The sequence below is a fragment of the Medicago truncatula genome, chromosome 8 (genome assembly GCF_003473485.1).
Source record: "Medicago truncatula cultivar Jemalong A17 chromosome 8, MtrunA17r5.0-ANR, whole genome shotgun sequence".
NCBI lineage: Eukaryota > Viridiplantae > Streptophyta > Magnoliopsida > Fabales > Fabaceae > Medicago > Medicago truncatula.
The window spans coordinates 43,172,290-43,200,270 of NC_053049.1; the positions used below are offsets into that span (position 1 = coordinate 43,172,290).

The 27,981-nt window shown below is 33.2% G+C and overlaps 2 protein-coding genes across 6 annotated transcripts; one reads left to right on the forward strand and one right to left on the reverse strand.

The window, feature by feature from the left end:
- Positions 1-974: 974 nt before the first annotated feature.
- On the reverse strand, positions 975-3,690 carry LOC11442613 (probable pectinesterase/pectinesterase inhibitor 51). The gene is made up of 2 exons (XM_003630201.4): positions 2,670-3,690; positions 975-1,940 (listed from the first exon to the last, which is right to left on the reverse strand). Exons 1-2 carry the CDS (start codon positions 3,655-3,657, stop codon positions 1,204-1,206), a joined length of 1,725 nt encoding a protein of 574 aa, XP_003630249.2. The 5' UTR covers positions 3,658-3,690; the 3' UTR covers positions 975-1,203.
- Positions 3,691-6,955: 3,265 nt separating this feature from the next.
- LOC11438536 (zinc finger CCCH domain-containing protein 38) lies at positions 6,956-16,050 on the forward strand. 5 transcript variants are annotated; one of them, XM_024772804.2, is made up of 7 exons: positions 6,956-7,184; positions 10,427-10,554; positions 10,793-11,039; positions 12,434-13,491; positions 13,645-14,579; positions 15,747-15,799; positions 15,981-16,050. In XM_024772804.2, exons 2-6 carry the CDS (start codon positions 10,485-10,487, stop codon positions 15,774-15,776), a joined length of 2,340 nt encoding a protein of 779 aa, XP_024628572.1. In that variant the 5' UTR covers positions 6,956-7,184; positions 10,427-10,484; the 3' UTR covers positions 15,777-15,799; positions 15,981-16,050. The 5 variants fall into 5 exon arrangements, with proteins under 5 accessions (XP_024628572.1, XP_003630250.1, XP_024628571.1 ...); XM_003630202.4 differs by lacking the exon at positions 15,981-16,050 and having other exon boundaries at positions 15,747-15,968; XM_024772803.2 differs by lacking the exons at positions 15,747-15,799; positions 15,981-16,050 and adding an exon at positions 8,162-8,578 and having other exon boundaries at positions 13,645-14,903.
- The last annotated feature ends 11,931 nt before the right edge of the window (positions 16,051-27,981 follow it).

Below are 27,981 nucleotides of genomic sequence, written 5' to 3' on the forward strand. Positions count from 1 at the left end.
TTCTCAAATTGTTGCTGTTAGTTGTTACATGTTGTAAATTTAATCCTTTAGTGTTTAAATTCCAAAATAATAGTCACTTTTTACTATCAAATTATATATTATATATTTACATATAATTAAAGGACTAGGAATCTAGGAGGGTCCGTCCCTTTCAAAAACCTATCTCTATATTTTGCAATAGAATCTAATGTAATTACTGTTCCTAGCGAGCACTGCATGTGAGGTTCGAACCAATCAATTTTGATTGGTATTTAGCACTACTATTTATTCCAAGACCATTCCGCAACATGTGACTGACTGCTTGCGAAGGATACCTCGTGAGCAAACACTGCATTATGTTACACTAGACAAATGTGTATTGAATAAAGTTTGTTTGGTTGTAAGGACAACTGTGATTGGTCAGTGTTCACTCCAAGGAAGAAACGGTTCATACTTTCATTCACGGACTAAGGTTAAACCTGATCATCATATGAATTTCCTTTCATTATGTACAGAGAAGACGTTATAAATTGACGTGCAAGCACATTCAACTTCATCATCAAGGCGATGTCTCAACAGGAATGAGACATATTAGCAACTAAGTGGCCATTTTACCATAGCTCAAGTAGCCAAACATATGCCAAATTAAAAAAGGCATTAAATTAAGGTGGCCACTGGCCAGTGTTCAACTTCCATGTGGACTGCAACATGTAATGTGCTTTTTACATTACATTCACATGGAAGATAACCTTTCAATTTCTAGTTTTTCTATCATACCTTCTTTATCATGCAAGAGACTTAAAGAGGTGTTTTGTCCACGCAAACCACTCTAGAAATTGGAAAAAAATGTCTTCTTTTTTTATATGGAATCTAAGCATACCATAGTGGTTCTCCCCATATCATTTTTTATTGGTTTCATTTGGCCAAAAGTGTTGCACAAGTACACCAACTTTACTACATCAGGTTACGCTTATGTAAACAACCATTTCTTAATGCAAGAAATATATCATATATCTTCCAATTTAAAATTGCCCCATACATTGAGTGGGACCCTTTCTAAGTATGTGGAGTGACTCTATGATCTATCACTTTATCTAATCTTCCCTTGGATTTTTCCCTTTTTCAATTGCTATTGAATTCAGATAATGTTATTATTGTATTAGTAAATGGTAGAAGTAAATTACAAAGGGAGTATTAGAGTAAATAAGTGAAAACTCCCCTATTTTACTCATGCCTTCTATGAGTGCTGTGATGACTCCTACCATGATGTGCTGATAAATGAGATGATTGCATCCATTCACCTCCTTGAATGAAATTCTCCGCTGAATAACTCGACACATGTTCAGCGGGAATTTTACTGCTCCAAGACACTCTCTGAGACAAATCAGAACCAGCACCAGAATTCTCAAATTCTCCATAATAAAGTGTCTTAAGTGCAAAGTCACCACTCCATGGCATCCAACCCTGAGGTGTAACAAGGACTTCTAATATCGAATGAATAAAAACTGTTCTAGAATACTCCTTCCATGGCCTTCCCAAATAGTTTTTATGCACTTTAGGATTACTATGATATAATGCCATGTAATCCTCAGTTCCATTAATCAAACAGTTCTGGAAAACAAATCCTGTACTCTGTGCAGGGTCGGTTCTACCATGAGCAGTGATGGCATTGTTCTCACCCTTCTCTGGCTTGAGTTGTCTAGGACGAACCAGAATTTGACAGTCTTGAAAGATTGCAGCTGAGTTTCCAAAGATAAAATCCACATTGCCTACAATGCGGCATGATTTGTAGAATTGGCGCAGGGAATGAGCATACAGAGTATCTTGATTTCCTAAAAATTCACAATTCTCAATTACTGAAAGATCACTGTCTAATCTGAATGCCACTGCTTGGTGTGCATCAGGACCTGCTGTGTTTTCGATCGTCAGATCCTTTGCCATGAATCCATCGCCAAGAACCGCTGCCAACATATATAAAATAAACCCAATATTAACAATACTACAATAACAAATTAACAACCATGCTTTCATGCATACATATACTTATGGCATGTGAAAGTGAAGGTTCACTCAACATGTAAATAACAGATTAAACTTAAAATCAGACAAATCAAAATCAAAATAATGATATTTTTGCACAAAATTCTTACGATGAAGTCTTAATCAATTTTTTAAAAAAATTAGAAGTTTAGATAAGTTGAATTCAGAAGCTAACACGTCACACAAAACCCCACGCCTAGCAAGCATACAAAGGTTACATTGAAAGTATTCAAAACTGGTCCTTCTAATATATAAATTCAATCTTTCAACAAATAAATCAACCTTTTATTTTTCTGTCTGAATCACATATAAATACATACATATACATACTAAGCTTCGGAAGGGACTACAGTACTACACTTGGTAGACTAGAAGACTATTTTTGAAAGTGAAGGTTCAATTGAGAAAGTCTTACCTAGACACAAATAGAGAAAAATAAAGCAGAAAAAATCAAGTCTCATCATTCAATTATTTTTTCTTTTAACTGTATCAATTTATACATGTGTGTCTAACCATTTTTCATTTATATTTGTGCCTATGCAAGACTTTCTCTAATCAATCACTCTTTGATAAATATTTTAATTTTAAATAAGTATGATTTGAAATAGAAATAAAAATAAAAATAAAAATAAAAATAAAAATATAGTTACCTACGGTGGCAGAGTTGTAAGTAGTCATTCCGGGCTGGCCCACATTAGCAGAACCGGTAATAACCGTCTTCCCGATTCCATCACCTAAAAACACCACATTTCTCTTCTCCAACGGAACCCTAACGGTTTCCTCATAAACCCCTTCTTTGATATATATGACAAACCTCTTCCTGTCAACGCCGTTATCCGGCGCAGCATTAACAGCTTCTTGCACCGTCTTATAACAACCCTTCTCCCCTCCCTTACACACTGTAACATCCGGCGTCAACTTCGCCGGAATCCCTACGCTAGACACCGATCCTCCGCCCGATCCAGTGGCCTGCCATAAACCGTCGCGCTCGGTGGTAGGCGGCTTCCAAAACGACGTGTCTTTGCCATAAACGTCGTAGGAAAACGCCATGGCAAGGGCGTTACTAGTGAGCGTCTCAAGGGAATCGATAAACGACATAGCTTCACCGACGGCGTGAGTGTCGTTGGCGTATTTCAGGCTGTTCCAGCAGTCGTACTGGTAAACTAAGGCGGCGGTCAGCCATGCTCGAGCGTCTTTAATTTTTCCATGTGTTAAAGCGTCGTTGGAGAGAGAAATGCGGTTTTGTGAATTCGTTAGTATTTCGATACAGGTGGTGGCGGCGACGGTGCGGTTACGGCTACTGGAGGAAGAATCTAGAATAGCCTTCACCATGGATTGGGCGGTTACGAGATTGGTAGATGAGAGGTTGATGGCCGATTGGATGAGTTGGAGAGCGGTGGGATTTGGAGGGAGATTGGCGAGTGATGATTCGCATTGTTGTGGGAATCGGGTTGCTTTGCAGGCTTGTTGGATCTCTGACCCGGCGGTGGGAGAAACGGAGGGGGAGGGAGTAGGTTGGTGGTGATTGTGGTTGTGATGGTGAGTGGCGGAAGAGAGAGTGATGAAAAGGAAGAGAGAGAAAGTAAAGAGAGAAGCCATGTAGAGAGTGGTTATTGCGAGTTTAATGGGTTTATTCATGGTTGTGATTTTATTTTATACAGCAACTGTGTATGTTTGGTCGTAATGGAGTATTATGTTTTAACTTTATGGTCAATAATATAAATTTGGACGGTTGTGCTTTGTTTATGGTAATTCATTGATTAATGGAGAATTCTTTAATTAATTGATGTTATTACTGTTTATTGCTGGCTTGTGGTCAAGGTCATGGGTGTACTGTAGTAGCATTTTGATGTCTCGTGATCGTGAGTTCAGAAACGGTTCACGTGTTGGTTTTAATGGAGTAGAGTGGGTGATGAGGACGTGGCCACTACTACTCCTGCACTGCACTCTCTTCTGTCTTTACTATAGTATAGGAAGGATATGCACATTTTTTATTTGGAGTACAAAATTATTAATTTGTTTTTAACATAACGTGCATTGCTGGTTGCTACAGAGTTTTGAAGTTTGAAGAGACATCACCGACGAGTTGGTGGTATTTTCTAATTTGGCTGTTGGTTTGGGACATGGGTTTTACCCTGCTGTGTGGAAAAAGGCGCAATTTGAACAGTGAAGTGATGAGGAGGGAGAGGGAAAGAAAAAACCAAAGTGTTGTGAATGCGCCAAGTCAAAGATGGTTGGATAATAGTTAACGGTCAGTGTATCAAGGGTTATGCCAAAACAGTACGAGATGGTATGGTATATGTATGTTGAAGAATCAATTTGATTCGATTTAATATCAACTTTTTTTATGTAGTGTTGTTTGGTTTAAATTCTAGAATAGAGGGTAAAAGTGATTTTCAAAGTTGTAGAATTGATCCTAATACCTTTGGATGATTTAAAATATAGGCAGAATTACATTTTTCATCCTTTATCTTATTTATTTGTAATATTTTTGTTATTTATCTTTTTTTATTTAGGTCATTTATCTTTCATAAAAACACATATAAATCTTTGTTCTAATTTTTTTATTAAAAATACATAATTTTATTTTTAAAAATATTTTTTTATTAAAAGTAAAAAAAAAAACATAAATAAGATGAACATGTTCATCATCTTCATCTTATTCCTTTGAATCTTCATCTTCTTCTTTTCAATCTTCATCATCTTTCTTGCATAAAAAAAAAAAAAAAATTTGTTGAGGAGTATATAATGTTACATGTATTAAGAACGATACATAAAGAACTAACAGTGAAATTAGGAACAAGTTTTATGTCCAAATCCATTTTCACACGGATACCGATAAATCAACCACGAGATTGATTAGAAGTCAAGTGGTCCACATTGAACATGTTACCTAATGACTCCCCAACTCATCATTGGAAATTCCTATTATTAAGCTACATTGGAAGATCACACTCACAACTCCTTAACCATGCAACAACATGTGTGGATTAGATTGTTGTTGATTCAAACAAGGGTCTTCGATGTTGAACGATCAAACAATGATCGACGGTTAATCAAGGTCCTTAAAAAAAAAGAATTATGCTCTCTCCCCTGCACTTTTCGCTCGCGTCCTGCAGCCATGACGAAAATACCCCTGCACAAGTTAAGTCACGCTGCATGACTTAACTTACGCATATGTATTAACCAACGTGACTTAAATATTTCAACACAACAATAGATAGAGCATGAATTTTAAGAAGAAATAATTTGCTTGGGGGAGAACGAAAAGGGTTCGTTTTGAGATGTGTTTGCTTTATTTTTGACTAAAAAGATGTGATTACTTTGTAGCTGGTTTAATTGCTTTTGGGATTTGTCTCTAAGTTTCAAAAGGTTCGTCATGCTCTAAAATAAAGCAAACCAGAAGCAACTATTATAAGGATGAAAGAAAGAAAGGTTGCTAAAGAAATCCCACCGATTTGTCTGTCTCAAACCAGAAGCAATTATTATAAGGATGAAAGAAAGGAATTAATCTCCAATCGGTGGAATAATAATTCTAAGTTGAATTGTTATTTTAATTATTCTAAATTTTTTTAAAAAAATCGGTGGAATCAAAGGTTCCTAAAGCATGAATTTAGAATAACAGTTCATACTCTTTTTAAGAAAGAAAGAGCAGAACTATGGAAGAAAGAAAGACTGAAGAAGCTGAGTTTGAAGGAGAAAGGTTTTATTCCAGCGTGAGTTAACCCACACGGCATTCGTTAAGTAACACAGAGTTTAACACTTGCGTTATTTAACCTGCGCAGCGTTAGTTAACTAACGCATAGTTTTTCACTTGCGTTAGTTAACTAGCGCAAGGATAAATTTAAAACGATTGTAGGGCGCGAATAAAATGTGTTGGGTGGAGAACAGAATTCTAAAAAAAATATGTATGTAATCTTTCTCAATAGTGAAAAGCACACCATACAGTGATCTTTTGGAAGTCCACACCTATGATGTCCCTCCATGGCCCAAAAAGTTTGTAAATTCACTTCCATGAACCGACTTTCCACCCTTTTCACAATAGATGCACCATTAAAGCGCGCTTCCACGGAAACGCCATAGTTTGAACTCATCCCAGGTTAATTTGGTATTAGACCACTCCACATCCACCTTACCAATGAATTCCATACCTTTGATTTTCTTCTCAACTATCTTTTTAATTATTTTCTTCTTTCAATCATAATTTGTGTATATAATGTTAAAAATAGTATTCTTTATACATGATTCATACATGTATTACATCGATACAGTCTTTTTTTTTGTTACACACCGATACACAATCTATGAATGGATTACAAATGTTTTTTGCACTCCAACAAATCTTCAATGTTCAATTTGATTAAAAACAGAGAAAATTATCAACATTTGTTTATAGTTCTTACGAAGAAATCCTTACTCTTAAAACATCCGATCAGACATATTTTTCACCATTAACCTTGATGACACGTTTAATACAATTGAATCTTCACATTCACAATTTTTGATACAATTACCGTATGGATTTTTCAGAGAACATGTTATTGTCAAAAACTTAAAAATTATTGGTAGTTTTTTCATTCTATAATTTTTTGGTCAAACTTACACAATTTTATTTCTTAACTTAATTCCAGTCAACATTTTTCTTTTTATATTTTTCTTCCGTTTAAATTCTTTATCTTTTTAAATACTGACGCTGTTATATTTTTTCACTAAAAAATAAAAAAAAATTATATAATCGAATTCAAATGATAAATAAAACTCGTCAAATAATAAATTATTTAAGAGAGAGCAGCTTCTATATTATTAGTATAATAATCTTTGACTAAACATTACTAGATCCATTTCCTTAGCGAAGGTAAAAAAAAAAAAACTAAAATGTCTACTAAAAAAACACAAAAAAATAAACTATAAAAAATTAAAAAAAATGAATATGATTATCGTGAAGAGAAACAAAAAGAAGAGGAGCCCGCATCCAGCAGCACTCCACCGCAGCTTTGATTGATGACAAAACGGCAAACTTCACTCTGCTGCTACTGCTACTGCTACTGCTAGTGTGTTCCTTACTACCCTCACTCTCCAATATCCTAAATCATATACCATCGTCTTCTATGCACGGAAAGAGCTAGGGTTTCTTCTCCATTCCGAAGTTCTACTGCATCTCACTCGTAAGTCATCTTTTAACATTCTTCCATTCTAGGTTTTCGTTCCATCATTTTTGGAATTCTATTAATTTAAAAAAGCCTTGTACTCTATTCTGTTTGAGTTATCAATGGATAAACGTAAATTAGGAACGAACCACTAATGTTGTTTTGTGAATCTTCGAATTTATTTGCTTGCTTTCACTGTATTATGTTCTTTCTTTTTTATCATGATTCTATTGTATGTAATTAAAAGTTAATTCATATCATTAAGTAGAAACTGATGTAGCATTAGTTGGCTCCAATTAATATGGAGATTAGTAGCATATGAAATAGACGCTCTGGCAAGTGTTTGTGCAGCGACCATATTCTATTATATCCTGATATAAACCCCATAATTGCAAATCTTCGTTATGTATGTATGGGTGTTCATCGTGTAATGCATTGATTTTGTGTAATGTAAGTAGGATTGACACACTCTTGAATTAAATAATGTAACAACCCTTACTTAGACCATAGGTTATTCAATTGATATCGATGGATTAGTGCCCTTTTTGGATAAGCAACTTAATAAATATAAGTGCTAATGTATAAGTTGTTCATATGACAAAAGGTATAATAAAGTCAAACTATAAGCTGTTTTCGAAGTTATATTGAAGATTTTATGCAAACAAGTTGAAAACAGCTTATTGACATGTTATAAGTTGTTTTCATAAGCTTTCACAAACAATCTCACAAATGTTTATGCTAGTAGATAAGCTCATTAAGTCAACCCAAACAAGTCATAATCCTATTTGTTGACCTGAAGATTATATCTTTAGACGTTCTGTTTTAATCTAGAAGAGTAACTTCAGTCATTCATCCATATAAAATATACACCCACTTGGATAGCTTTGATGCCGAGACATCGGCCAGTAGAGTTGGAACTTTGGAAGCCTCTCCTGTGATTTAGTTCTATGTATCTCAACAAGACTAAGTGCTAATTGGATACAATTTTTCTGCAGTATTTTCTTGTCATGTTCATGGAGGTTTTACCAACTTAATCAAAGTAGCTGGTGTAAATATGTTCTCAATGGCATTTGAGCCTCTCACAAGCAATGTTTGACATTTTTCACAATTACCAATTTATATTGATTTGTTTTGGAGTCGAAGTTGTCTCAAAATAATGACCTATTTTGAGTTATGTAGCCGACCCCACTTAGTGGGATAAAGCTTTATTGTTGTTGTTGACCTATTTTGAGTTAGCAGAATAAACCCCTGGCTTGTTCAAGAACTGGAAAGTGTCGAGTTTTTCAACAGACACTAGTTTCCAATGCGCATCAAGAATGAGTTTAGAAGAAAATTAATGCAATAAATATTGTAGCTTTGATCTGTCTTGTGAGTGGGCAATGGTCGAGTTTGAGTACTGTTAAATCTTATAGGTATTGTAATTGGTAAAGACGATGTATCAATTCCATCATGAATGTAGATTTTTCATGGTTTTTATGAGAATATGTAGCCCTTGGAAGTGCGAGATTATTGTAGTTGTTTGGAATTTGAAGATTCAATTTTTTCTCAAATGCATAAGAGGCTCTATGTAACTTAAGACTTGCTACTGTCATTGGCAAAAGATTTAGGCGTTTTTGTGAAAAAAACTACTTATATCAGTCTTTGAGATCAGGGGTTTAAATAGGAATTATTTTGATAATAGTTATTTTAAGAACGTGAACCCATTCTACACCCTAAAAAACATGTGAATGATGCAACAAATAAACATCTTAATAAAATGTCAGAGGCTGGAAATTAGCTAAGGATATTTACGTGTGTGTATATATATATCTCGGATATGTTAACAATTGATAATACCTGCCAATTAAAAAAAGGACAAAACTTAGGTGCATTTCTTTTGGTGTTTTTCTTGTGGTTCTTCACATAAAATACTAATAGCTATTAATGATTTTTCAAATCCACAATTTTCTTGAAGTTTGTTTTAAGCATGAAAAGCACCAAAGGAAATGCACCGAAGTATTTTACTTAAAAAAATTTCATCTAACAATCTAAGCAAATACATAGTATCTCATTTGCAAAAGTTTGCAAGACTTGTCTGCTTTGAAAAAAAAATAATTATCCCAGATTTCTGTTGTGGAAGAAAATATGCACAGGCCAACACTTAAAATATTGCTTTGAATTTCACCTCTTACTTTTATTCCTCCGTTTTTCACACTTATTTTTCATGTCTACCAAAAGCGTTATAAAATTTGGCCTAGAAAAGAAAATTCCGTTTATTCGTCCTATGTGTATTATTTCTTTTCCGGGTATCTGTATGTTGAATTGTACAAGGCCTATGGATATTCTTTATCTTACAACTGTAAGAGCGATACTATTGTATGGAATGTGGTGTTGAACGGTAAAGAATCAACAAGAGAGTAAAATAAGCGAACATAGATGAGGATGTTGTGTTAGATGTGTGGTAAGACAAGACATGATAGAATTAGAAATGACAATATTCGAGAGAGAGTTGGGATAACACCTATCATTGAAAAGATGGCAGAAACTCGGTTTAGGTGGTTTGGGTATGTAGAGAAAAGTCATGTAGATTTTGCAGTGAGGAGAGTAAATCAGATGGAGAGTAGTCAAATCACTAGAGGCAGTCCTAGACCCTGAAAAACTATTAAAGAACTTATTAAGGAGGATCTAGATATTCATGAGTTGGATAAATATATGATAAATGATAGAACTTTACAGCGACGTTTGATCCATGTAGTCGACCCCACTTAGTAGGATAAAGCCTGGTTGTTGATTTTGATATTCTCTATCGAGAGGAGGAGATAGAAAGTAGGCATATATGCAACCTAAGGATGGTTTTCTATTCGTGGTAGTCATATCAAGTGAACTAATGCATTTTAAAACTGTTAATGATTCCTCATGGTCAGCTTGATTCACACAACTGCTAAACATTTCATTCAAAATTTAACTGAAAATCTGTATTTGGATAGGATGATTTTCTTTGCTTCTCTACTTGCATTGCTTCTTTTAAGATGTTTTATTTTTCAGATATAGACAATAGGAGAACTCTTTTATTTTAATTTTTTCTCTTACCCTGTTTTTGTTATTAGGAAGATTCCTGATCCTCCTTCATGTTCTATGTTCTTATTCTCTCTTGCTAAATTCATTTTCGTTTTAATGATGATTAGTTATATTTGTGACTCTGGTTTATGCAAACTGTGCTTGAAGTATCAGAGTTTGGGTGGGTTTCAGTTTTCTGATTTTATATATGTATTTTGTTATAGCTTTTAATTCAGAGCATTCTGCATTAATCAAAGTGAAGCTTAAGGCTCTGGGAGTTAGATGAGCGGAGGTAGCAGAAAGCTATCTTCAAACCGGGATTCAAGAGATGAACCTGAATTTCCACCCGAGAGTAAGGCCTGTTTGTTTGTGTTTCTGCGATAGAAAAATGCATGTAAAAACATGTCTATAGATTGTTATGACGGCATAAGTTCTTCAGATATGGTCACAATCCATAGAATACAGTTTGTGTTTTTTTTTTCTTTCCCTCATATGTTAGATAGAGTTTTTGTAAGTTTTTTTACTAAAGCACTTCGAAAAGCATGTCCATATGCACCCTAAGCAATTGTAGTCTTGGTGTTCCTTTACAGGTGTTACTAAAAGCAATAGTTCAAGGTATTTGGAAAGAAATGATACGCTAAAACCAAGAATGAGGTTTTCACGCAAGGAGCCTTTTTCGGGAGTCAGAGGTTCAAATAAGGATGACGAAGACTACCAAGTTTTGGATGCAACATTTGCAAAAGACACTGATGGAAGCTACAATATGAAAATGTCTCCAGGGTTTGAGGAATGGAAAAATAGGGAACATAGTCAATATGCAAAAAATGATTATGGCAGGTCAGTCAAGTTTGTTTCCCTTTAATATCTGCACCGACCCTAATGTTGGAAACTAATTGTTAGGTGAGGATTGCCCCCACTTATAAACACATTGTCAGGCCATCACCTATCTGATGTGGGACTCTTAACACACCCCCTCACGACCAACACTATTGGGCTTGGTTCGTGGACATAAATGGTGGGTGGCCGGATAGCGGAAACCTGATAGCAGGTGGCCAAATTGATCTTGGAGAGGCCAAATGGAAACATTGTCAGGCCATCACCTATCCGATGTGGGACTCTTAACACACCCCCTCACGACCAACACTATTGGGCTTGGTTCGTGGACATAAATGGTGGGTGGCCGGATAGCGGAAACCTGATAGCAGGGGGCCAAATGGATCTTGGAGAGGCTCTAATACCATCTTAGAAATCGTTGTTGGGCCTAACACAACCCCACAAAACCGGCTTGTGAGGTGAGGATTGCCCCCACTTATAAACACATTGTCAGGCCATCACCTATCCGATGTGGGACTCTTAACAATACGAATTCTCCCAAGAACATTTTAACATCTCTGAGTAGTTAGAAGTACTATTGAGAGTCTAAATGTGTTGCATTACTTCTTAGATACCATCTTCACTTGTTCAAACACAATAGAAATTGAAACATATCTTACTGATATCTTTTCATTGAGAAGGCTATTCTATTTTATACAAAACAAAATTTCATGAATTGGATGTTGACCAATCAAGTTAACAATGACCATTAACGGGTGAGCAATGTACTTGTCTTACATGATAAAACTTAGCCATATATTTTCTTTAATGAGAAATTCTGTGCTGTTTCACCAATGCTATTTCATATAATTTAGTATTATTCCCGTCCATTTACTTCACATTTTCATGCTTAAATGCATGCGTACATACTATCTTGAATACCAGATCTTGTATACGAGCGAACAGATAGAATAAAATATATCAAACCCGTAATTTTTAGTTTTTTAGTGATCATGTGATTTTTATGTGACATTTCAGTGGTTTTGAATCTTAACCATCAATGAAACGTCCTATAGCACTAGATTAAGAAACTTTGGCTATGAAGAAGTTTAGAAGCTAAAGCTTTTAGGTCCTCTAAAAAAATGTACATTGATTGTGGTGTGTCCCACACTCTCGTGTATTGTGTCTGTCTGGGTTTGTCCTTAACTCATTTCTTTATAGATACCTATTTTCTTTGGTTAGAATGTAATTTTAGTACCGTTTGACTGCTTTATATTCCGTATCTTCAACTGCAAGGTAGTCATTAAGTTCAAATTATCTCACCTGAAAGAAATTTTCTATCTTTGAGATGTCTGTGTGTGGATATTTTCAGACGCAATTGGTTTGTTAATTATCTGCGTTTCTTTGGATATTGCCAGGTCTAGGAGAAGTAGGAGCCGGAGTCCTCCACATGGTTTTAGTCATTCATCTGTTGATGATAGGAACAGAACGAGGGATGGCAGATCCGCACAACCTTGTAGAGATTTTGCTGTTGGGAACTGCAGAAGAGGCAGCCATTGTCATTTCCTTCACCATGATAAGCAAAGTTATGAGGATAGCAGGGAAAGTAGACACAGGCCAGATGGACGCAGATATTCTAATCCCCGTGAGAATGGGGATTATTCTCTTACAAATCGAAGATCTAATGAAGCTTGCATTTATTTTGCAAAGGGAAGGTGTAGAATGGGAGAATCATGCAAGTATGTGCATCATGACAATTCCGACGGGTTTGATAAAATTTTGGCAGATGAATCATCTAGTGAAAGGGAAATTGATAGAAGACACATAGAGCAATCATTCAAGCAGGGTGACCAGCATTATCCAAACCACAGCAGTAACACTCCTTGCAAATTTTTTGCTCTTGGGAATTGTCGGAATGGTAAAGATTGTAGGTTTTCTCATGATAGGCAAGCATTTACCAGCCCTGGATTAAGGGATGATAGGTCAAGGAGTAATCAAGGTGAAGATCAGGTGTTGAATAGACCAAAATTGAGCAATTCAGTTGCTCCTAATGGAAGGCTAAGAGATGATAGATGTGGTTCAGATGGCAGAATGGCTGATGTAGATAAAGTTTGGGATGGTCCAATGCAGACTGATTTAGTTGCTGTCTCCGGCACGGTAAATTTGGTTGAGGACAACAAAAATGGAATCATAGGCGCCCCAGAACCTGGATTAATGGCTTGGCCAATGAATGATGGATCGGGCCATAGCTTAGACAGGAACAGAATGCATGATGAATCACCATTTTCAATTGATAAGAAGGAAGCCAACTGTAGGACGGCAGAAAATGCATTTGACAACATTCTAAATTCCCAGTCAGTAGGTGGAGGCATGTGGCCTGGTGATGAACAGATGTCTCCTGATTGGAATTATGGTCCGAGATCTTCCAATCATATTAAAGATGAGCATATGCAGAATAAGCAGCAAGTTGCTCCAGGTAATTATTTTATTGTTGGAAAAACATTTGTCTATTGAAAAAACCATTTCATGTGCAAGTAAGAAAACAGAGGATACATATATGCCATTGTTATTAAATTAAAAGAATATGTAGATTCATATACAAACCTTAATTTTTCTACCCTTTTGACAGGACAAGGACTAAATCAGAATGCTCAGAATATAACTGCCTCCCATTTGGTTGGACAGAGTCAAGCAACAGTTGCCATTGTTCCTCCAAGAGCAAGAATTATTGAAGGTATACAGAACCAGAAACTTTCCACTGAGAAAAACTACATTGTTGAATCAAATATCATGAATGCAAGCCAATCACAAATCAGTTCTGGATATACTCCAACTCAGAACGGAGTCAGCAAAGAACAGCTTGCTCAACTTAGCTGCCTCTCAGCCTCTCTTGCACATATCCTCGGAACTGGTCAGCAGCTCCCACAAGTTCATTCTACTCTAAAGCCTTGTGATGCAAAGGCCACTCTCTTCGGAAGCAAAATTGAAGGGTCTGCTAATCCTGTTTCTATGACATTCATCAAGCCAGATCCTGCTATTGGATTGAAACAGTATGATCCATTGTTTGACAGTATGGAGCCCATGAATATTAGTGCAAATGGGGCCCCTCCAACCTTTTCTCCTAGTATAAAGATTCCGAAAAATGCAGTGGAAATTCCACCACTATTATCTAACATAGGACAGAATTGCGATGATTCTCTTAAAAAGGAGACTAACAAAATGGTAGCTGAAGAAAAGCCAATCTCTCAATCTGAAAATAACATTACAGAAGAGAATAGTCCTATGGGAGACATGGACCAAAATGATGGACCTGATGAGGCCAAGAAAACAAAGGACGCGAAGGGGAGTCGTGCATTTAAATCTTCATTGGTAGAGCTTATCAAGGAGATTCTGAAACCAACATGGAAAGATGGTAAAATCACCAAAGAAGATTATAAAACAATTGTGAAGAAAGTTACTGATAAAGTAACTGGTACAGTTCAGCGGGTACATATTCCTCAGACACGAGAGAAAATTGAACGCTATTTATCAGTTTCGAAACCAAAGGTTAACAAACTTATACAGGTCAGTGGTGGTTTTCTTACAGATTTCCGTCATATGTATGAAGGGTTCAAAATCTTGTCTCCCATTTAACTTGGTTTTATAGATGAATGTGAGTATGCATGCAGCTTCAGAAACCATTGATTTTTCTGGAGGGCATAATTTGATGTGGAAAGAGTTGTAGGATAGTTGTCCAAAAATGAGATTAAATTTTGTACCTAGGTGTTCAATTTGTGTTGTAGATTTTATATTTGTAACTAAACTTCATTAAATATACATTGATTTCCCATGGGGTTTACACTAATTATAATGAGACCCTTGATTTTTTGAAAAATTACACCTACTAAATTCTCAAGTGTTCTTTTCTATGAAATCAAATTACACACATTTCTCCTATTTAAATGGATGGTTCAAATTAATTCTTTCTAGAGTGGTTGGTTCATACAAGGGGAGTGATTTTAATGGAGGAAAGGGGAATAAAGAGGAGAAATTAAACTGTCCGGGAATTGAACCAAAACTAAGTTTAAAACGCGATCCATCCCTTCCTCTCAACCAAATAGAGCCTTAAAAATAACTAAGCAATTGAGGCTGGTGTAATTTTTCAAACAAGAGTATCTCTGTAAATATTGTGAACCTCAAGATAGTCCAGTATAATTATTCTTAAATATATTGTGTAAAAAAAAAAAAGAACATAAATTCGTTCTTAGATCCTTTTCTTAAGTCACTTTTTTATTTCTTACTTTTTTTTGTTTCACTTGATTATTTTGTTGATTCAACAAATAACCTATTTTTTCCCAGAAAAAAAAAATAGCGTCTCTTTCAAAATAAAGATGTACTTGTTTTCATAGGGTACGGTTGTTGCCTTGTCATTTGGTGACAAAGGGTTTCTAGTCAAGAAACAAACTATTAGCTCACTAGGTTAAGGTTGCGTTTGTCTACTTCTACCTCATGCATCGGACCATCCTTTTTCTTGAATCCATCATATTATTTCAACTGGTTTCTAAAAGATTATGAGCTCTATCCTATCCCTTGTGTTGCTGCATTCGTTCTATTTTACTAGTTGAAAATCTCTGCCAGCTTCTGAATCTACATTTACATTTTTGACATTTATAATGTCACAGTCAAAGTAATGAAAATTTAGCACTTGCTGATTTTTCAGCTTGTCTTATCCTTTATTCTCTTTTTTTGCAGGCGTATGTGGAAAAGGTTCAGAAGGCTTAGTGCAAGTATAGAAAGTTGGCTATGTAATATATTTACTATCATTACTATATTTTACCATATTACTCTTTTCCTGGCGTACTTTTTTATGCTTGTCTGATGCAAAAAGTTTTCTGCACTGCTGTTGATGTAAAATCTGCATAAATCAAGCTGCTGTTGTAAAAATATAAACTCAGGGTTGTTTTCGTCTTTCAATTTCTTTTGCAGGAAGAATGTTGAGTGTAGTGCTGTGCTAACATTAGTTTACAACCCAAACATTAGGCAACTGTTATTTTTATGTTACCTGTTTGATGCAATTGAGGGAAGACACCATTTTCTCTTGAAATGATGGGAAGAGACGATAATTTTGGGTTTTCTGTATTTTGCTTTCCTAATCTCTCCACGTTAACTGAACTCAAGTATGCAGTGTTTCACTCAAATCGGATCCCGTTCCACCTCCAGAACCAATCTTGTTTTTCTTGCAGTTAGAAGAAACTAGTGCAGTTGTTGTAGCAGCAAGTAAACTGGAGGCATTGGATGAATATTGAATGACTTACATTTTGAGTTTATGTTTTGAATTTGATCTAAATGGAACTTTATTAAATGGTATGAATTTGTTGACGGTAGTGACGGGTCCCCAAAGACCATAAAGCATAATGATGATCGTTTCACATAGATGAGGTGTGAACATTCACATTTTTTTTTTTTTTTTTATCGAAATGAAAATTCACATTTTTTTGATCTTCATGAACACAACGCAATTGAATTTATAACTTCAGGCTTCAGCCGACAAAGTTCAAACCTCTCATTTGAGACCGTTTTAACATGAAAATTAGTGTTGCTGTAACTATAAAAATTCTGCAAAAGCATAGAGCAAAGACATGGTATAAATCCCGTCCTGGTGAATTATAGTGAGTTATTTAAAAAATTACTTCGGATAGTGCTTCTATATTCAAAACCGGGTATTGTATTACTGTCTTTTGGAATAACAACTTTAAAAGCAAACTGTTACTCTAACTAATTATAAGTTTTCATTTATTTTCCATTACAACGATAAATTAGAAGTTTTATTTTTGTTTTTTCAATAGGTTGCTCCAATGAAGCCAAGTTCATCTTCCATTCAGAATTCGAACTTTGATTCACCGCAGTGTAGCCCTTTTCACCATTTATGTTAGACTTAACCCGGAACACAGTTGGTAAATAAAAATTTGCTAAGTTACTCACCACTATCAAAATACTTTATGTTAATTTCGTTGATCTATTTAGCGGTTGAAACACTCATTAATCATCATGGGTTTGAAGCTACTCACTATCCAAAACATTATTTTAGTATAGTGTGCTAAGAAAGAAGTAAGAACATTAGTTTTTCATTCTAGAAAAATAAATAAGAACATTAGATTTTCATTATAGAAAAATAAATAAGAAAATTAGATTTTCACATTAACTTTACATCCCTCTCTTTCTCTATTTAATGATGAATTTTGCCTTTTAAAAAATAATACAGCATATGTACCAAAAAAATAAATACGATCAAATATGACAAGGAAGCACAAATCAATCAAGATATGTGTTCCGTACGCTTCTTCTTTTTCCACGAAATTATATTCCAATTCTAACTAAACCATAGAAAATAATTTAAAGCAAGTGGCCCAAAAAAGCTAACCCCTGATTGATTAAGCATGTGTATACACGTACAATTTTAAAGAAATTACCTCTAAATTGCAATATAAAATCTTAAATATGGGACTAGTCTATTCCATTACAGGTACAATAACAAAACATATTTACATTCAAGGAATGGAGCTTAGTTCAATTCTACAACGGAACGGGTCAGAAACCATATTGTAAGAATGGGTGGGGTAGTGAAATTGTTCAAGATACTACCCTACTCCCTCCGTCCTACAATATTTGCCATATATGTCTATTTTACACAAATTAAAAAAATATGATAAATGAAAGAAAGAAAATGGTGATTTTGTCCAATTATCCATATTAACTACTGTTTTTTTTGTATTATATATGAAAATTGAAAAATAATAACTTTTTCCTTTTTTTGAATAAAGTGAAAAATAATAACTTAAAAGTGATACACACAACATTAATTAGAGGATACAATTAAAAAATAAGCAATTAAAATACATTGAAAACAAAAAATAACAATCATTTTAGACAATTTTTGTTAGAGAGGTGCTATATCAAGCGAAAAATACATCCTAAATGAATCACGAGAATTACGATAACCAATTGAATTTATTTATGGGCGGAAAACACGCTGAATGGGGTGCTAAGTTGGCTTCAAACATCATGTCACATGCTTTCTGAATAATTTCACTGTCTAATTTGTCTCTATAAATATCTTTTCCCTTTTGTTAATTCTGGATTAGAGTACCTCTTATACTCTCCTTTTTATTTAATACATATCCGTCCAGCCTTTAAAACTGAATATGAAGTGGCTCAAACACAATACATACCACAAAATTCAATAGAAAAATGGGTTAGGATACAACTCCAAAGAATAGCTTTCCAAAGGCTATGTTAAACCAAACAAGGATAGAGCACTTTTTCCTTCCTTTATCCAAAAATGGAAATATGAATTTCCTCACACTAAGCAAATCACTATAGTCCGGACTATGAGGAGACCATTTTATAAAGAGGTGGAGTTGAATTCTATGACAACCTTTAACTCTCTTTAGTATGGTGGTGGGAAAGTGAATGCATGGGGTAGTGTCAGATTCTCACCCAATCCTCCTCGTAAAGATGTTCTTCCATATATACTATTCTTAAAAGTTAGTATCATTCTTCAATTGCATTACCCCACCCTTTTTATGTTCTTACATTAAATAATAAGATTAATTGCATCTAGGTCTAAGTTTTTTCAATTGTGGAACTTTGATCCTCTAGGTTTATTTGAGCGATTTTTACCCCTCATTAATCCTATTTTTTATTTGAATTGAATATGTTTTTTATTGTTTATAAATATTCTAACATTTTTGTTTTAACCTTAATAAAAATATTTCTTAATAAGGTCTAAGAAAAGGGCACTACCGATTATGTAGGAGGTATTTTAACTTAAGAGATATAGACATCTTTTATTATTGTTAGAGAACGTCCTCTGCAATCAATGTAGGTGGAAGACAACTTAGCTCAGATTGAGAAACAAGTGGAGGATAAACAAATACACAAATTTTTAACATGCGCAGCAGCAGTGACCTTTGGAGTGATGAAGTGACATGTTTGGATTATATTTTAGATATCTTAAATTCCAACGTTGCTCATGATTTGGAGATTATGCAATCATAAATTATTCAGAGAATCATTCTGCTGCTATGAAAGAGCCTTTCATTGAGGTAGTGTCCAAGATAACGAAGAAGTAAAAAGATTTTCCAGTTCGTTATACTCAATCTAGGACAAGCTTACAAATTGATTTGACTTCTCATTTTGGTTTTGTTTCTTTTGTTGTTCCTTATATTTTGGCTTGGTTTATTTTGATTTTTCTTTCTTGTTAGTTTTTATCGTTCAAGAAGGCTTTGGTCTATGTCTCTATTCTCCTTTTGTTCTTATTTATTTTTTATATCTATTTAGAATGTTGGGGTTGGTTCTCTTTTGTGACCCGGAAATAAGCTTGGGCCAAAATCATAAAGGCATAATTGTGGGGTCAAAATCGCTACAAACAACTACATATCAAAATCGCACAATCAAAAAACTTATTGTCCAAAAGTGCAAATAAACTAAGATCTTACTAGTATATGATTTCTCACTCATTACTTAGTAGAATTGAACCTCCACTCCATTAATATGACATGTTTTGGTCTATCTGATACAATGATATCCTTTCGCATGCAATTACACATACTAATCACATTATACTTATGATTTTCTATTGCATTTAAAGGTATTTTATCTAAAATTTTGAATTTTTAGGAATGATTATTTCATATAAATTGTATTCTCAAATCCATATCATGTTCTTTACTTTTAAATTATTATACTATCCAAGAGCACTTGGATACGATAGTAAGGGCTCATTTTCAGCTTAACTAAAGATCGTGAGTTTGATTCGAGCCATGATAAAATAACAATGTTAAATTTCTTTAAGGAGAGTTGTCATCCATTGCGGTTCTATCTGACTCGAAGGGATAATATATGGTGTGTTGATCTACTAAAATATAAGGGACAATACATGACAACTTCAGTTGTACTATTTTTAATTGTAAAATTGTTTCAGGGACATAACAAACTTTGGTGTAAAGTATATGACAAAAACTGACACTTTGTTCTTTCACTAAACCACAACACAAGTTTTTGTTCTAAATACAAGTTGTATAAATAACATTTTGTTCATAAAAAATCGCACATGACAAAAATTATTTAGGACCATAAAAGTTTGTCATGTATTTTATTGTTTTGTGTTGTGTTGTTGAGTCCAATACTTGTCTTTTACCAATCAAACACACATTTTATGATGGGGACTAGTAGAAAGTAATTAATAAAAATAATATTATAAAATTATTACTTTAAATAAAAAAATTAAAAAAAATTAAAAACACGTGATGTAATATTCTTTCTCCAGAAAGTTTATTCAACTATCTAGCCGTGGTATAAATGACTACTGTAAATGTCTAGTTGGGCGTGAATGGAATCAATCAAATTGTTTTGACTTATATGGTAGATCCACATTTTAGATTTCAATACAGACTTTCGTGTGTAAAGTTGTAAATGCAAAATTAATTTTCATTAACCCTACTCCCCCCGATCAGTAAAAAGAAGGGAAAAAAAAAACCAAATTATAGGAGAAGTGTCTTGAATTTTTCTTTTGGGCACAATCATGATTTGAAATTTTATATTTTCTTCTTCTCAAATTATATATCATTTTAAAAAATATGTTATTTTATAACTTTATAATTTGATTTTTACAAAATATGTTTAGCCCAACTTATATGTTATTTTATAATTTATTTTTTCAAAATTATTAATGAATGATATTTTTGTATATATTATATCTATTTGAGGAGCCGTGGCGGACGCCATTGAGCGGGGTCTCTGGATTTCGTTCCTTGGGGTCTTGTCGCTTAGTTTTGGTGGTGTATGCGAGGTTCATTGTTCCTTGGTGATGGGTTTATGGTGCAATGGCAGGGGATTTGTGGCTTCCCTCCTTTGGGTGGTTTGAGGTGCTGTTTTTCAGTGTGCTTTCGAAGTCAATACCTCTAAAATAGTTACAAAATAAGTCATTTCATGTCTTGATTTTGTAAAATAAAAAATTATGTATCCATTTTTAATTTCTCTTTGTTATATAAGGTTTAATTCTTTTGAATTGTCTCTAAACTCCAATATTATAATGTGAAAGACCTCAAACATATTGTTCACTTGTAGGTCGCAATTGAGTATCTGTCTTGAAATGAGAGCTATACAGGAGGTACATCCTTCATATTTTTCTAGTCTTCTAATTGAGTGCTTTCATTGCATTGTTCTTTCCATGGGACCCTAGCAACCACCCATAAAACTTCCTTAAGCTCTATTCTAGGATATTTATCTCATCAATTGCCATATAAATGTTTCACACACAACCTTTGCTCACATGATGTCCAATATCTTGAATTACAGACATTATAATAGTGTAGATGAACTAATATAATTCATATGAATTGATACTACAATTGAATTTAAAACCTTAAACATTTTGCTAATCGGAAATGAAACCATACACTTTTGGTTAAATATTTTGAAGTTCATTAAGCGATAAATTCAGAATCCACTACCACGAGTTCATTGTGTTTGCCTCGTCATCAACTCAATATGCTATTGTAATCATCTTATTGTTACCATCCTTGTAAACTACTAACTTTGAAAATCCCCCTTTTCTTAAAGCAGACATCTAATCCAATGATATGCCTACATCACTAGAGGATTTTCTTTCCTTTGATATATTTGCGGCATGCACTAGGCCCACACAAATTTGCGACAGACATGTATGCCTTTGCGCGCGGGCATAGTCCATGCAAATGCATGCTTCAATTTTTTTTTTTAAAATATGTACTTGCGTCGATCTTTGGTCGTTTGCGACTTGGTTATTTTGACGTAAATATTTGCGTCAGATTCAAGTCACACTCAAATGTTAGAAAAAAAACGGACATAAGCCTACACGGGTGTAAAGTTGAAAAATAAATTGGATTTTGGGCCGGACAAAAACTGCAACAAATGTAAGGCGCAATTTACTTATTTTTTAAAATTGAATTTTGCGGCGGAAAAATGTTGCCACAAACGTTAAGTGGGAAAAATAATTCAAATTTGAATTTTATGTTGGATTAAAGTTACTGCAAATGTAAGGCGGAAAAATTGTTTTTAAAATTTTAAATTTGCGTTGAACATATATAGGCCACCGCAAATGAACATTTTACAAAATAAGATAAAATATTCCTATATAAATAAACTTCATTCAACTTCATTTTTTTTTTCAATCTTTCTTAATTTGCTTTGCAATCATGCCTCTCTCTTCTCTATATAATATAAACCTATCGATACAATCTATCCTATAAGTTTTTATTTTTTATTTTTTTTTTATTTTAAGTTTCAATCTTTATGTTTAATTTTGTTTATTTTTATTTATATAAATTTTTACTTTATTCCACTTCTTTTAATATTTTATTTTTATTAAACAATTTTTTTAATCTTTATTCTATATCCAAAATTTATTGTTTTCAATTTTTATTCGTTAAAAAACTATTAATTTTTTCTCATTATTCAAAACACAAAAGAAAATGCAAGTGTTTGGACGGTTTAAAGCCGACACAAATACATTCTGAAAAACACCGTATAGCATGACACATGATTGTCATATCCACCCAAGACATGTATTTTGCCAATAAGCTATTTCAGTTTCTAAAATTATTTTAATTGTAATTTAATATTTAATATAAACAAATAGGATGAAGTCATGTAAGCAGTCATGCGGTGTCATGTGTTAAATTGGTCGTATACAATAACACTTCTCATATATTATTATAGAAAGAACATTTGCGGCCACCATTGCTCCACACAAATTTTTTATTTTTATTTTTATTTTTAAATAATACCTTTGCAACGGCATTTGGGCGCCCATACAAATGTGAAGTTGTGGCCCGTGCCCGCTGCAAAGGTGTATTTTGCAGAGAAACATAGCACACGTAAATGCTCTATTCTAAGGGGTTTTTTTTTTTTTTTTAATCTTTGTAGGGAGCTTTTGGCTACCGCAAATATAGTTTTTTTTAGTTCGTATGGATGCAAATGCTGCCTTACATACCTTTGGGCATACATATATTCTCTCAAAAATCAGACCTAGATTAGAATCACCACACTAAATAGTGCTATTTGGATTTGACTACCTTAATTAGCATAACTTCTCAATTGTAAGAATTGGTCATGATGTGCACCTTGAATAAACTCAATTGCTCGTCTCCCGGCACCGTAATCTTGACCATAGATATCCTGTACAAAACAATCTAAAGTAATGAATCAAACCATGAACCAACTAGCATTATTCCAAGTCAAACATTAAACTAATAACAACAAGCGGTTTCATAGGAGTAAAAAATTCCAGCATCAAATTAAACATGAGACTACTACAACTACTGACTTTACCATGGATTAAAATAAATAATAATGACATGTATAATTTTTATTAAAAAATAATGTCATTATTACTAAAAATGCATTTAATATTTTTTTTTAAGATGCACAATGGGTATAATTGAGGAAAAATGATAAAAATAATCTCAAATGCTATTTAAAGCGGTTTAGCAAAAAAAAAAAATATAAGCTAGTGCAAAAAATTAGGTTCATTAGAAAAACTTGTTACCAAATATATATTTGTTTCGATCAGATGAATTTATAAACTATAAACTCAAAAAATTTGTTACGCCAAACAAAGCTTTTGACATTCAAGTGGGAGCTCTATTTTGAATGCTATGTTCAAGTCCTTAAAAACTACATACTAATTTAATATATCTTATTAAATAAATAAACGCTGTAAAAAAAAAATTAAATAAATAAAAGAGAATCTACAAATACAAACGTGTGAGTGTGAGATATTCATTTTGAAAAATGTTTGATGTACACCCGTACATGTGTATATACTTTGAGAGAAGAAGGGATAAGAGGGAATAATATTTTTTTTTTGAATCGAAGAGGGAATAATATATAGATATAATAAATTGGGTATGTGATAGAAATAGATAAATAAAAATAGAGAAATGTTAACTCACATCCCTGATACACTAGTTAAAAAACAAGGGGTCTTGTTGACCAGTGCTTCGGGGGCACTGGTTAAGGTCTATAAATAGAATTTCTGTCTTAAAAATATAAACTGTCACTTTTTATCAAGTAATAATGACATTATTTTTTAATAAAAATTTACTTCTTTTAGTGCTTAACCAATGCTCCAGAGGCACTAGTTAGCATTCTCCAATAATAAAAAATTAGAACTTATGTAATCAACAATTAAAAAGGAAAAAAAAAAATGTTGTTTTTAATGTTTTTTTTTGTTTTCTCAACCAATGTTCCAAGAACACTAGTTGACTTGACCCATAAAAATAAAATGAGATGTTAAAAAAGTGTATAAAAAATTAAGATGTTCAAATATCATAATTAGTTCATTTTGGTACCCCAAAGTCCAGTTAGTTAGTAAGAAGATGAACAAAACCCTAACCATTTTTATAATGATTGCATTTGTGCATGCGCGTAGAACAACATAACAGGGAGTAGTACTTTTTATTTTTTAACTAACGTGTGTGTGTTGTACTTGATAACCGTAAAAAAAATGAAGAGAAAAAATGATGATACAGCAGTGTTGCCCTACCCGTCTGATCATAATCATCATACCAATGGTGGCTGATGTAATTTGGTTTGGCATATCACCAAGCTGTTTGTTGGTTTTATGGTTTCTGACTCCCATCTTCTTCTTCTACTAAGTACGCATGATTTGTATAGAGACATAATCATACATATATACATATATATAGTACCACCTGCTTCTTCCTGACTCACAACTTCCTTTCCACTTTCCTTGCTTGCTTCTATATATATTTTCAAGTTTGTGCTATCTCTTTCCAAATTCTCCATCATCAGACGTTTGTGAAGCCATATCAATTGAGAAATATTGAATTAAATACGTAACATATTGATGTCTATTTTATATAATTGAGTTGAGTCACGACTTATGTCTCTCTTTAAGACATTTCACATCAATTTTAACCAAATTACAACTAATCATAGAGTCGGTAACCGGTGAAAGTAAAGATCTTTTTGTTTGTATTTCAGTATATATTTTGATTATTTTAAAATATTAAAATAATCGAGTTAGGATAAGACGACTGATCTTGATCCAACAATCACTAATATGGTTGATTCTGTCACTGCACAAAACTTAAGTGCTTATATTTTGGACAAGTGTTAATTAATTGATGTCACGGAATAATCTTAAGAGTCGTTGGATTTTAAATAAGACCACGTTACAAATTTGATAAATTTACATCCCATCATATATATATATATATATATATATATATATATATATATATATATATATATATATATATATATAGTGTCAAGTAGTACATACATATAAATGTGTGAAATCTATTTCCTTATTTCGGCTGAAGTAGAAAAACTAGTCTACTAAAGAAGATTGAACCTAGTAGAAGGGTTGAATCCACCCCTACAACGTGGCAGACCATATTAGATAGAATTTGGTTGAAAGAAGTATCGATATTTAGTGTCTGATACATCTTAAATATGACTCTTTGAGAGAATCTATGAAAAAAAAAACTAGTACACCCAAAAACCTTGAAGTAGTTGGCCACACCATCATCTCTAACCTTAATCAAATTAACTATTGCTTTAACAACTAAATTTGAATCTAATAATACACATTTCAAAGCAGATTATGTCTTCAATCATTAATTTACGTCATTAACTACGATGAGACCAATTAAAGTTGTTTTCCTAATATCTGGGCACCTCAGAGGACTTTGAATCCCTTTGTTAAAATTTTTACCTTCCATAGGTTATTAATTAAACGGTATACAAAATACTAGAGTACAAATTTCTTATATAGCTTGCTTAATATATTTTTTTTTGACAAAAATAAACGATATTCATTCTTTTAAATTGATAGAGTATATCGATACTATACAAATTTAAATTCGCTAAAAACAAAAAGAATGAATCTGTGAACAAACTCAGAGCATCCATGTTAATAGCATAAAACGGCAAAGTACATATGCCTACAAATATGACTAATACAACTATATTCATGTCTCCGGAATATCATGTCTCTGGATCTGCAACGTTGGCGACGCCAAAGTCATTGTCATCGATCGGATCTGCACTTGCTCAAAGCTAATCTTTCAACATGAATCTAATAAACACCGCACTAAGACGGAAAATAAAAAACACAACGCATAAAGACGGGAAATCAAAACAAACATAGTCGTTCAAAGACGACGAAATCACAAAAACAAACGAAAGAAAACAGAAAATATGTGAAATCACTTATTAAATTAGGATAGAAGGAAAAACAATTTGGAACAGTGATTTTTGGGTCAAAATTGACCTTAAATCACCCCTCTTAAAAGAAGAAGAAGAAGAAGAAAAAGAAGAAGAAGAAGAAGAAAAGGGTGACGGCTAGGGTTTGAGAAGAAGAGAAGTGAGATAGGAAGAAAGGGGGAGTTAAATTTAGCTTGCTTAAATTTTTTCGGCAGAAAGGTTTTTCTATTTATTTATCTAAATGACATCAACCTTCAAGGTGCGTCAATGCTCGATATTAAATGAGACATGTGTATGGTTTTTCAAAAAAAAATCGTACGTTGGATAATGTTCTTTGATTGAGAAATCCTTCTATTTCTGGAAAATATAACATCAGCTTCCTTTTTTCCAAAGATTATTAGTTGGCTTCAAGAACACGATATATCCGAACTTAATTATTTGCTGATGAGCTAATTTTACGATTAATATAATGATCACCAATGTATTTGATATTTCCAAATCGTCTTGTGTGTTGAAGTAGTAGTAATTTCATACTATTGAAATAAATTATTCAATGACATTAATTAATACAAGAATACTAGTATGACACATGCGGGTGATGTCAAAATTAATTGTGACTTTGGAATTGTCTTCTTGTTTTTTTTATAGTAGATAGACGAAATGACAAAGCCATTATAAACTCATACACAAGTGGAGGTATTGAGGTTCGAATCCTGATCATGACGTTCGGCCTAACAATTTTGACGTTTTACCAGTTGAGCTAGGACTTGCTGACGGAATTGTCTTCTTATACATCAATAAATTACCGTAATTGTTGAGCCACGGAGAAAGGGGTTGCATCAAATTAAAGGGGGACTGTGTTCTATGTTCAATGATGATACATTTATTGCATATAGTTTTTTGAACTGGACTGAATAACAAGAGATATCTCTTTAGTTCTCCCTTAAAAAAAAAAGAGATATGTCATTAATTGGTAAATTACATGTAATTTATTCTAGCAACTATAGGAATTCAAAAAGGCTAGCACCAAATCAATTCTTTTGTTGGGTAGTACTACTACTAACCACCCTTTTTTTTAGGTCTAGATTACCCTCTCTTGTTTAGGGGTATTTTTATCCTTTCATATCAACCAATCAAAATGTAATATACAAATATAATATTAAATGTCAAATAAATGAGTCAATTTTTTCTATAAAAAAAAAATCAATTTTAATCCTAAGGTAACATTTAATTTAATTATATATTTAGGTATTCAATCTTAATTAATTTACACTATAGGTCTTGCAACAATTAAAATTTCACATCAAATTCAACCCATCATATAACACTAAAGGTCATTTATCTTATTTATTTGTAACACATTAGTCCTTTATCTTTTTTTTTTGTTCCATTTAGGTCCTTTATCTATTAAAACGTGCACAAGTTAATCCTTTTCTTAATTTTTCTATTAAAAAAACATGAAAATATTAATTTTATTAATAACTTTGTTTTAAAAAAAAAAAATAATAATAAATAAATTCATAAACCCTATGAATATTTCATCCTCATATTCATCATCTTCATCTTCTTCCTTATATCAAAAAAATTGTCCATCCAATAAACCTTCAAATTTCTTAAATATTTCCACTTCCATCTTCTTCTAAACACAAAATTCAAAATACTCAATTTTTTTTTTGAAGAAAAAATACTCAAATTTATAAACCCTAAGTTT

Excerpts from the sequence above, each read along its gene's own strand:
- LOC11438536 (XM_024772803.2), top strand. The coding sequence starts at position 10,485 with ATGAGCGGAGGTAGCAGAAAGCTATCTTCAAACCGGGATTCAAGAGAT. Across the intron at positions 10,555-10,792 it reads ACCTGAATTTCCACCCGAGA|GTGTTACTAAAAGCAATAGT; the intron begins GTAAGGCCTGTT and ends GTTCCTTTACAG. Across the intron at positions 13,492-13,644 it reads TAAGCAGCAAGTTGCTCCAG|GACAAGGACTAAATCAGAAT; the intron begins GTAATTATTTTA and ends CCCTTTTGACAG.
- LOC11442613 (XM_003630201.4), bottom strand. The coding sequence starts at position 3,657 with ATGAATAAACCCATTAAACTCGCAATAACCACTCTCTACATGGCTTCT. Across the intron at positions 1,941-2,669 it reads TTACAACTCTGCCACCGTAG|CGGTTCTTGGCGATGGATTC; the intron begins GTAACTATATTT and ends ATATGTTGGCAG.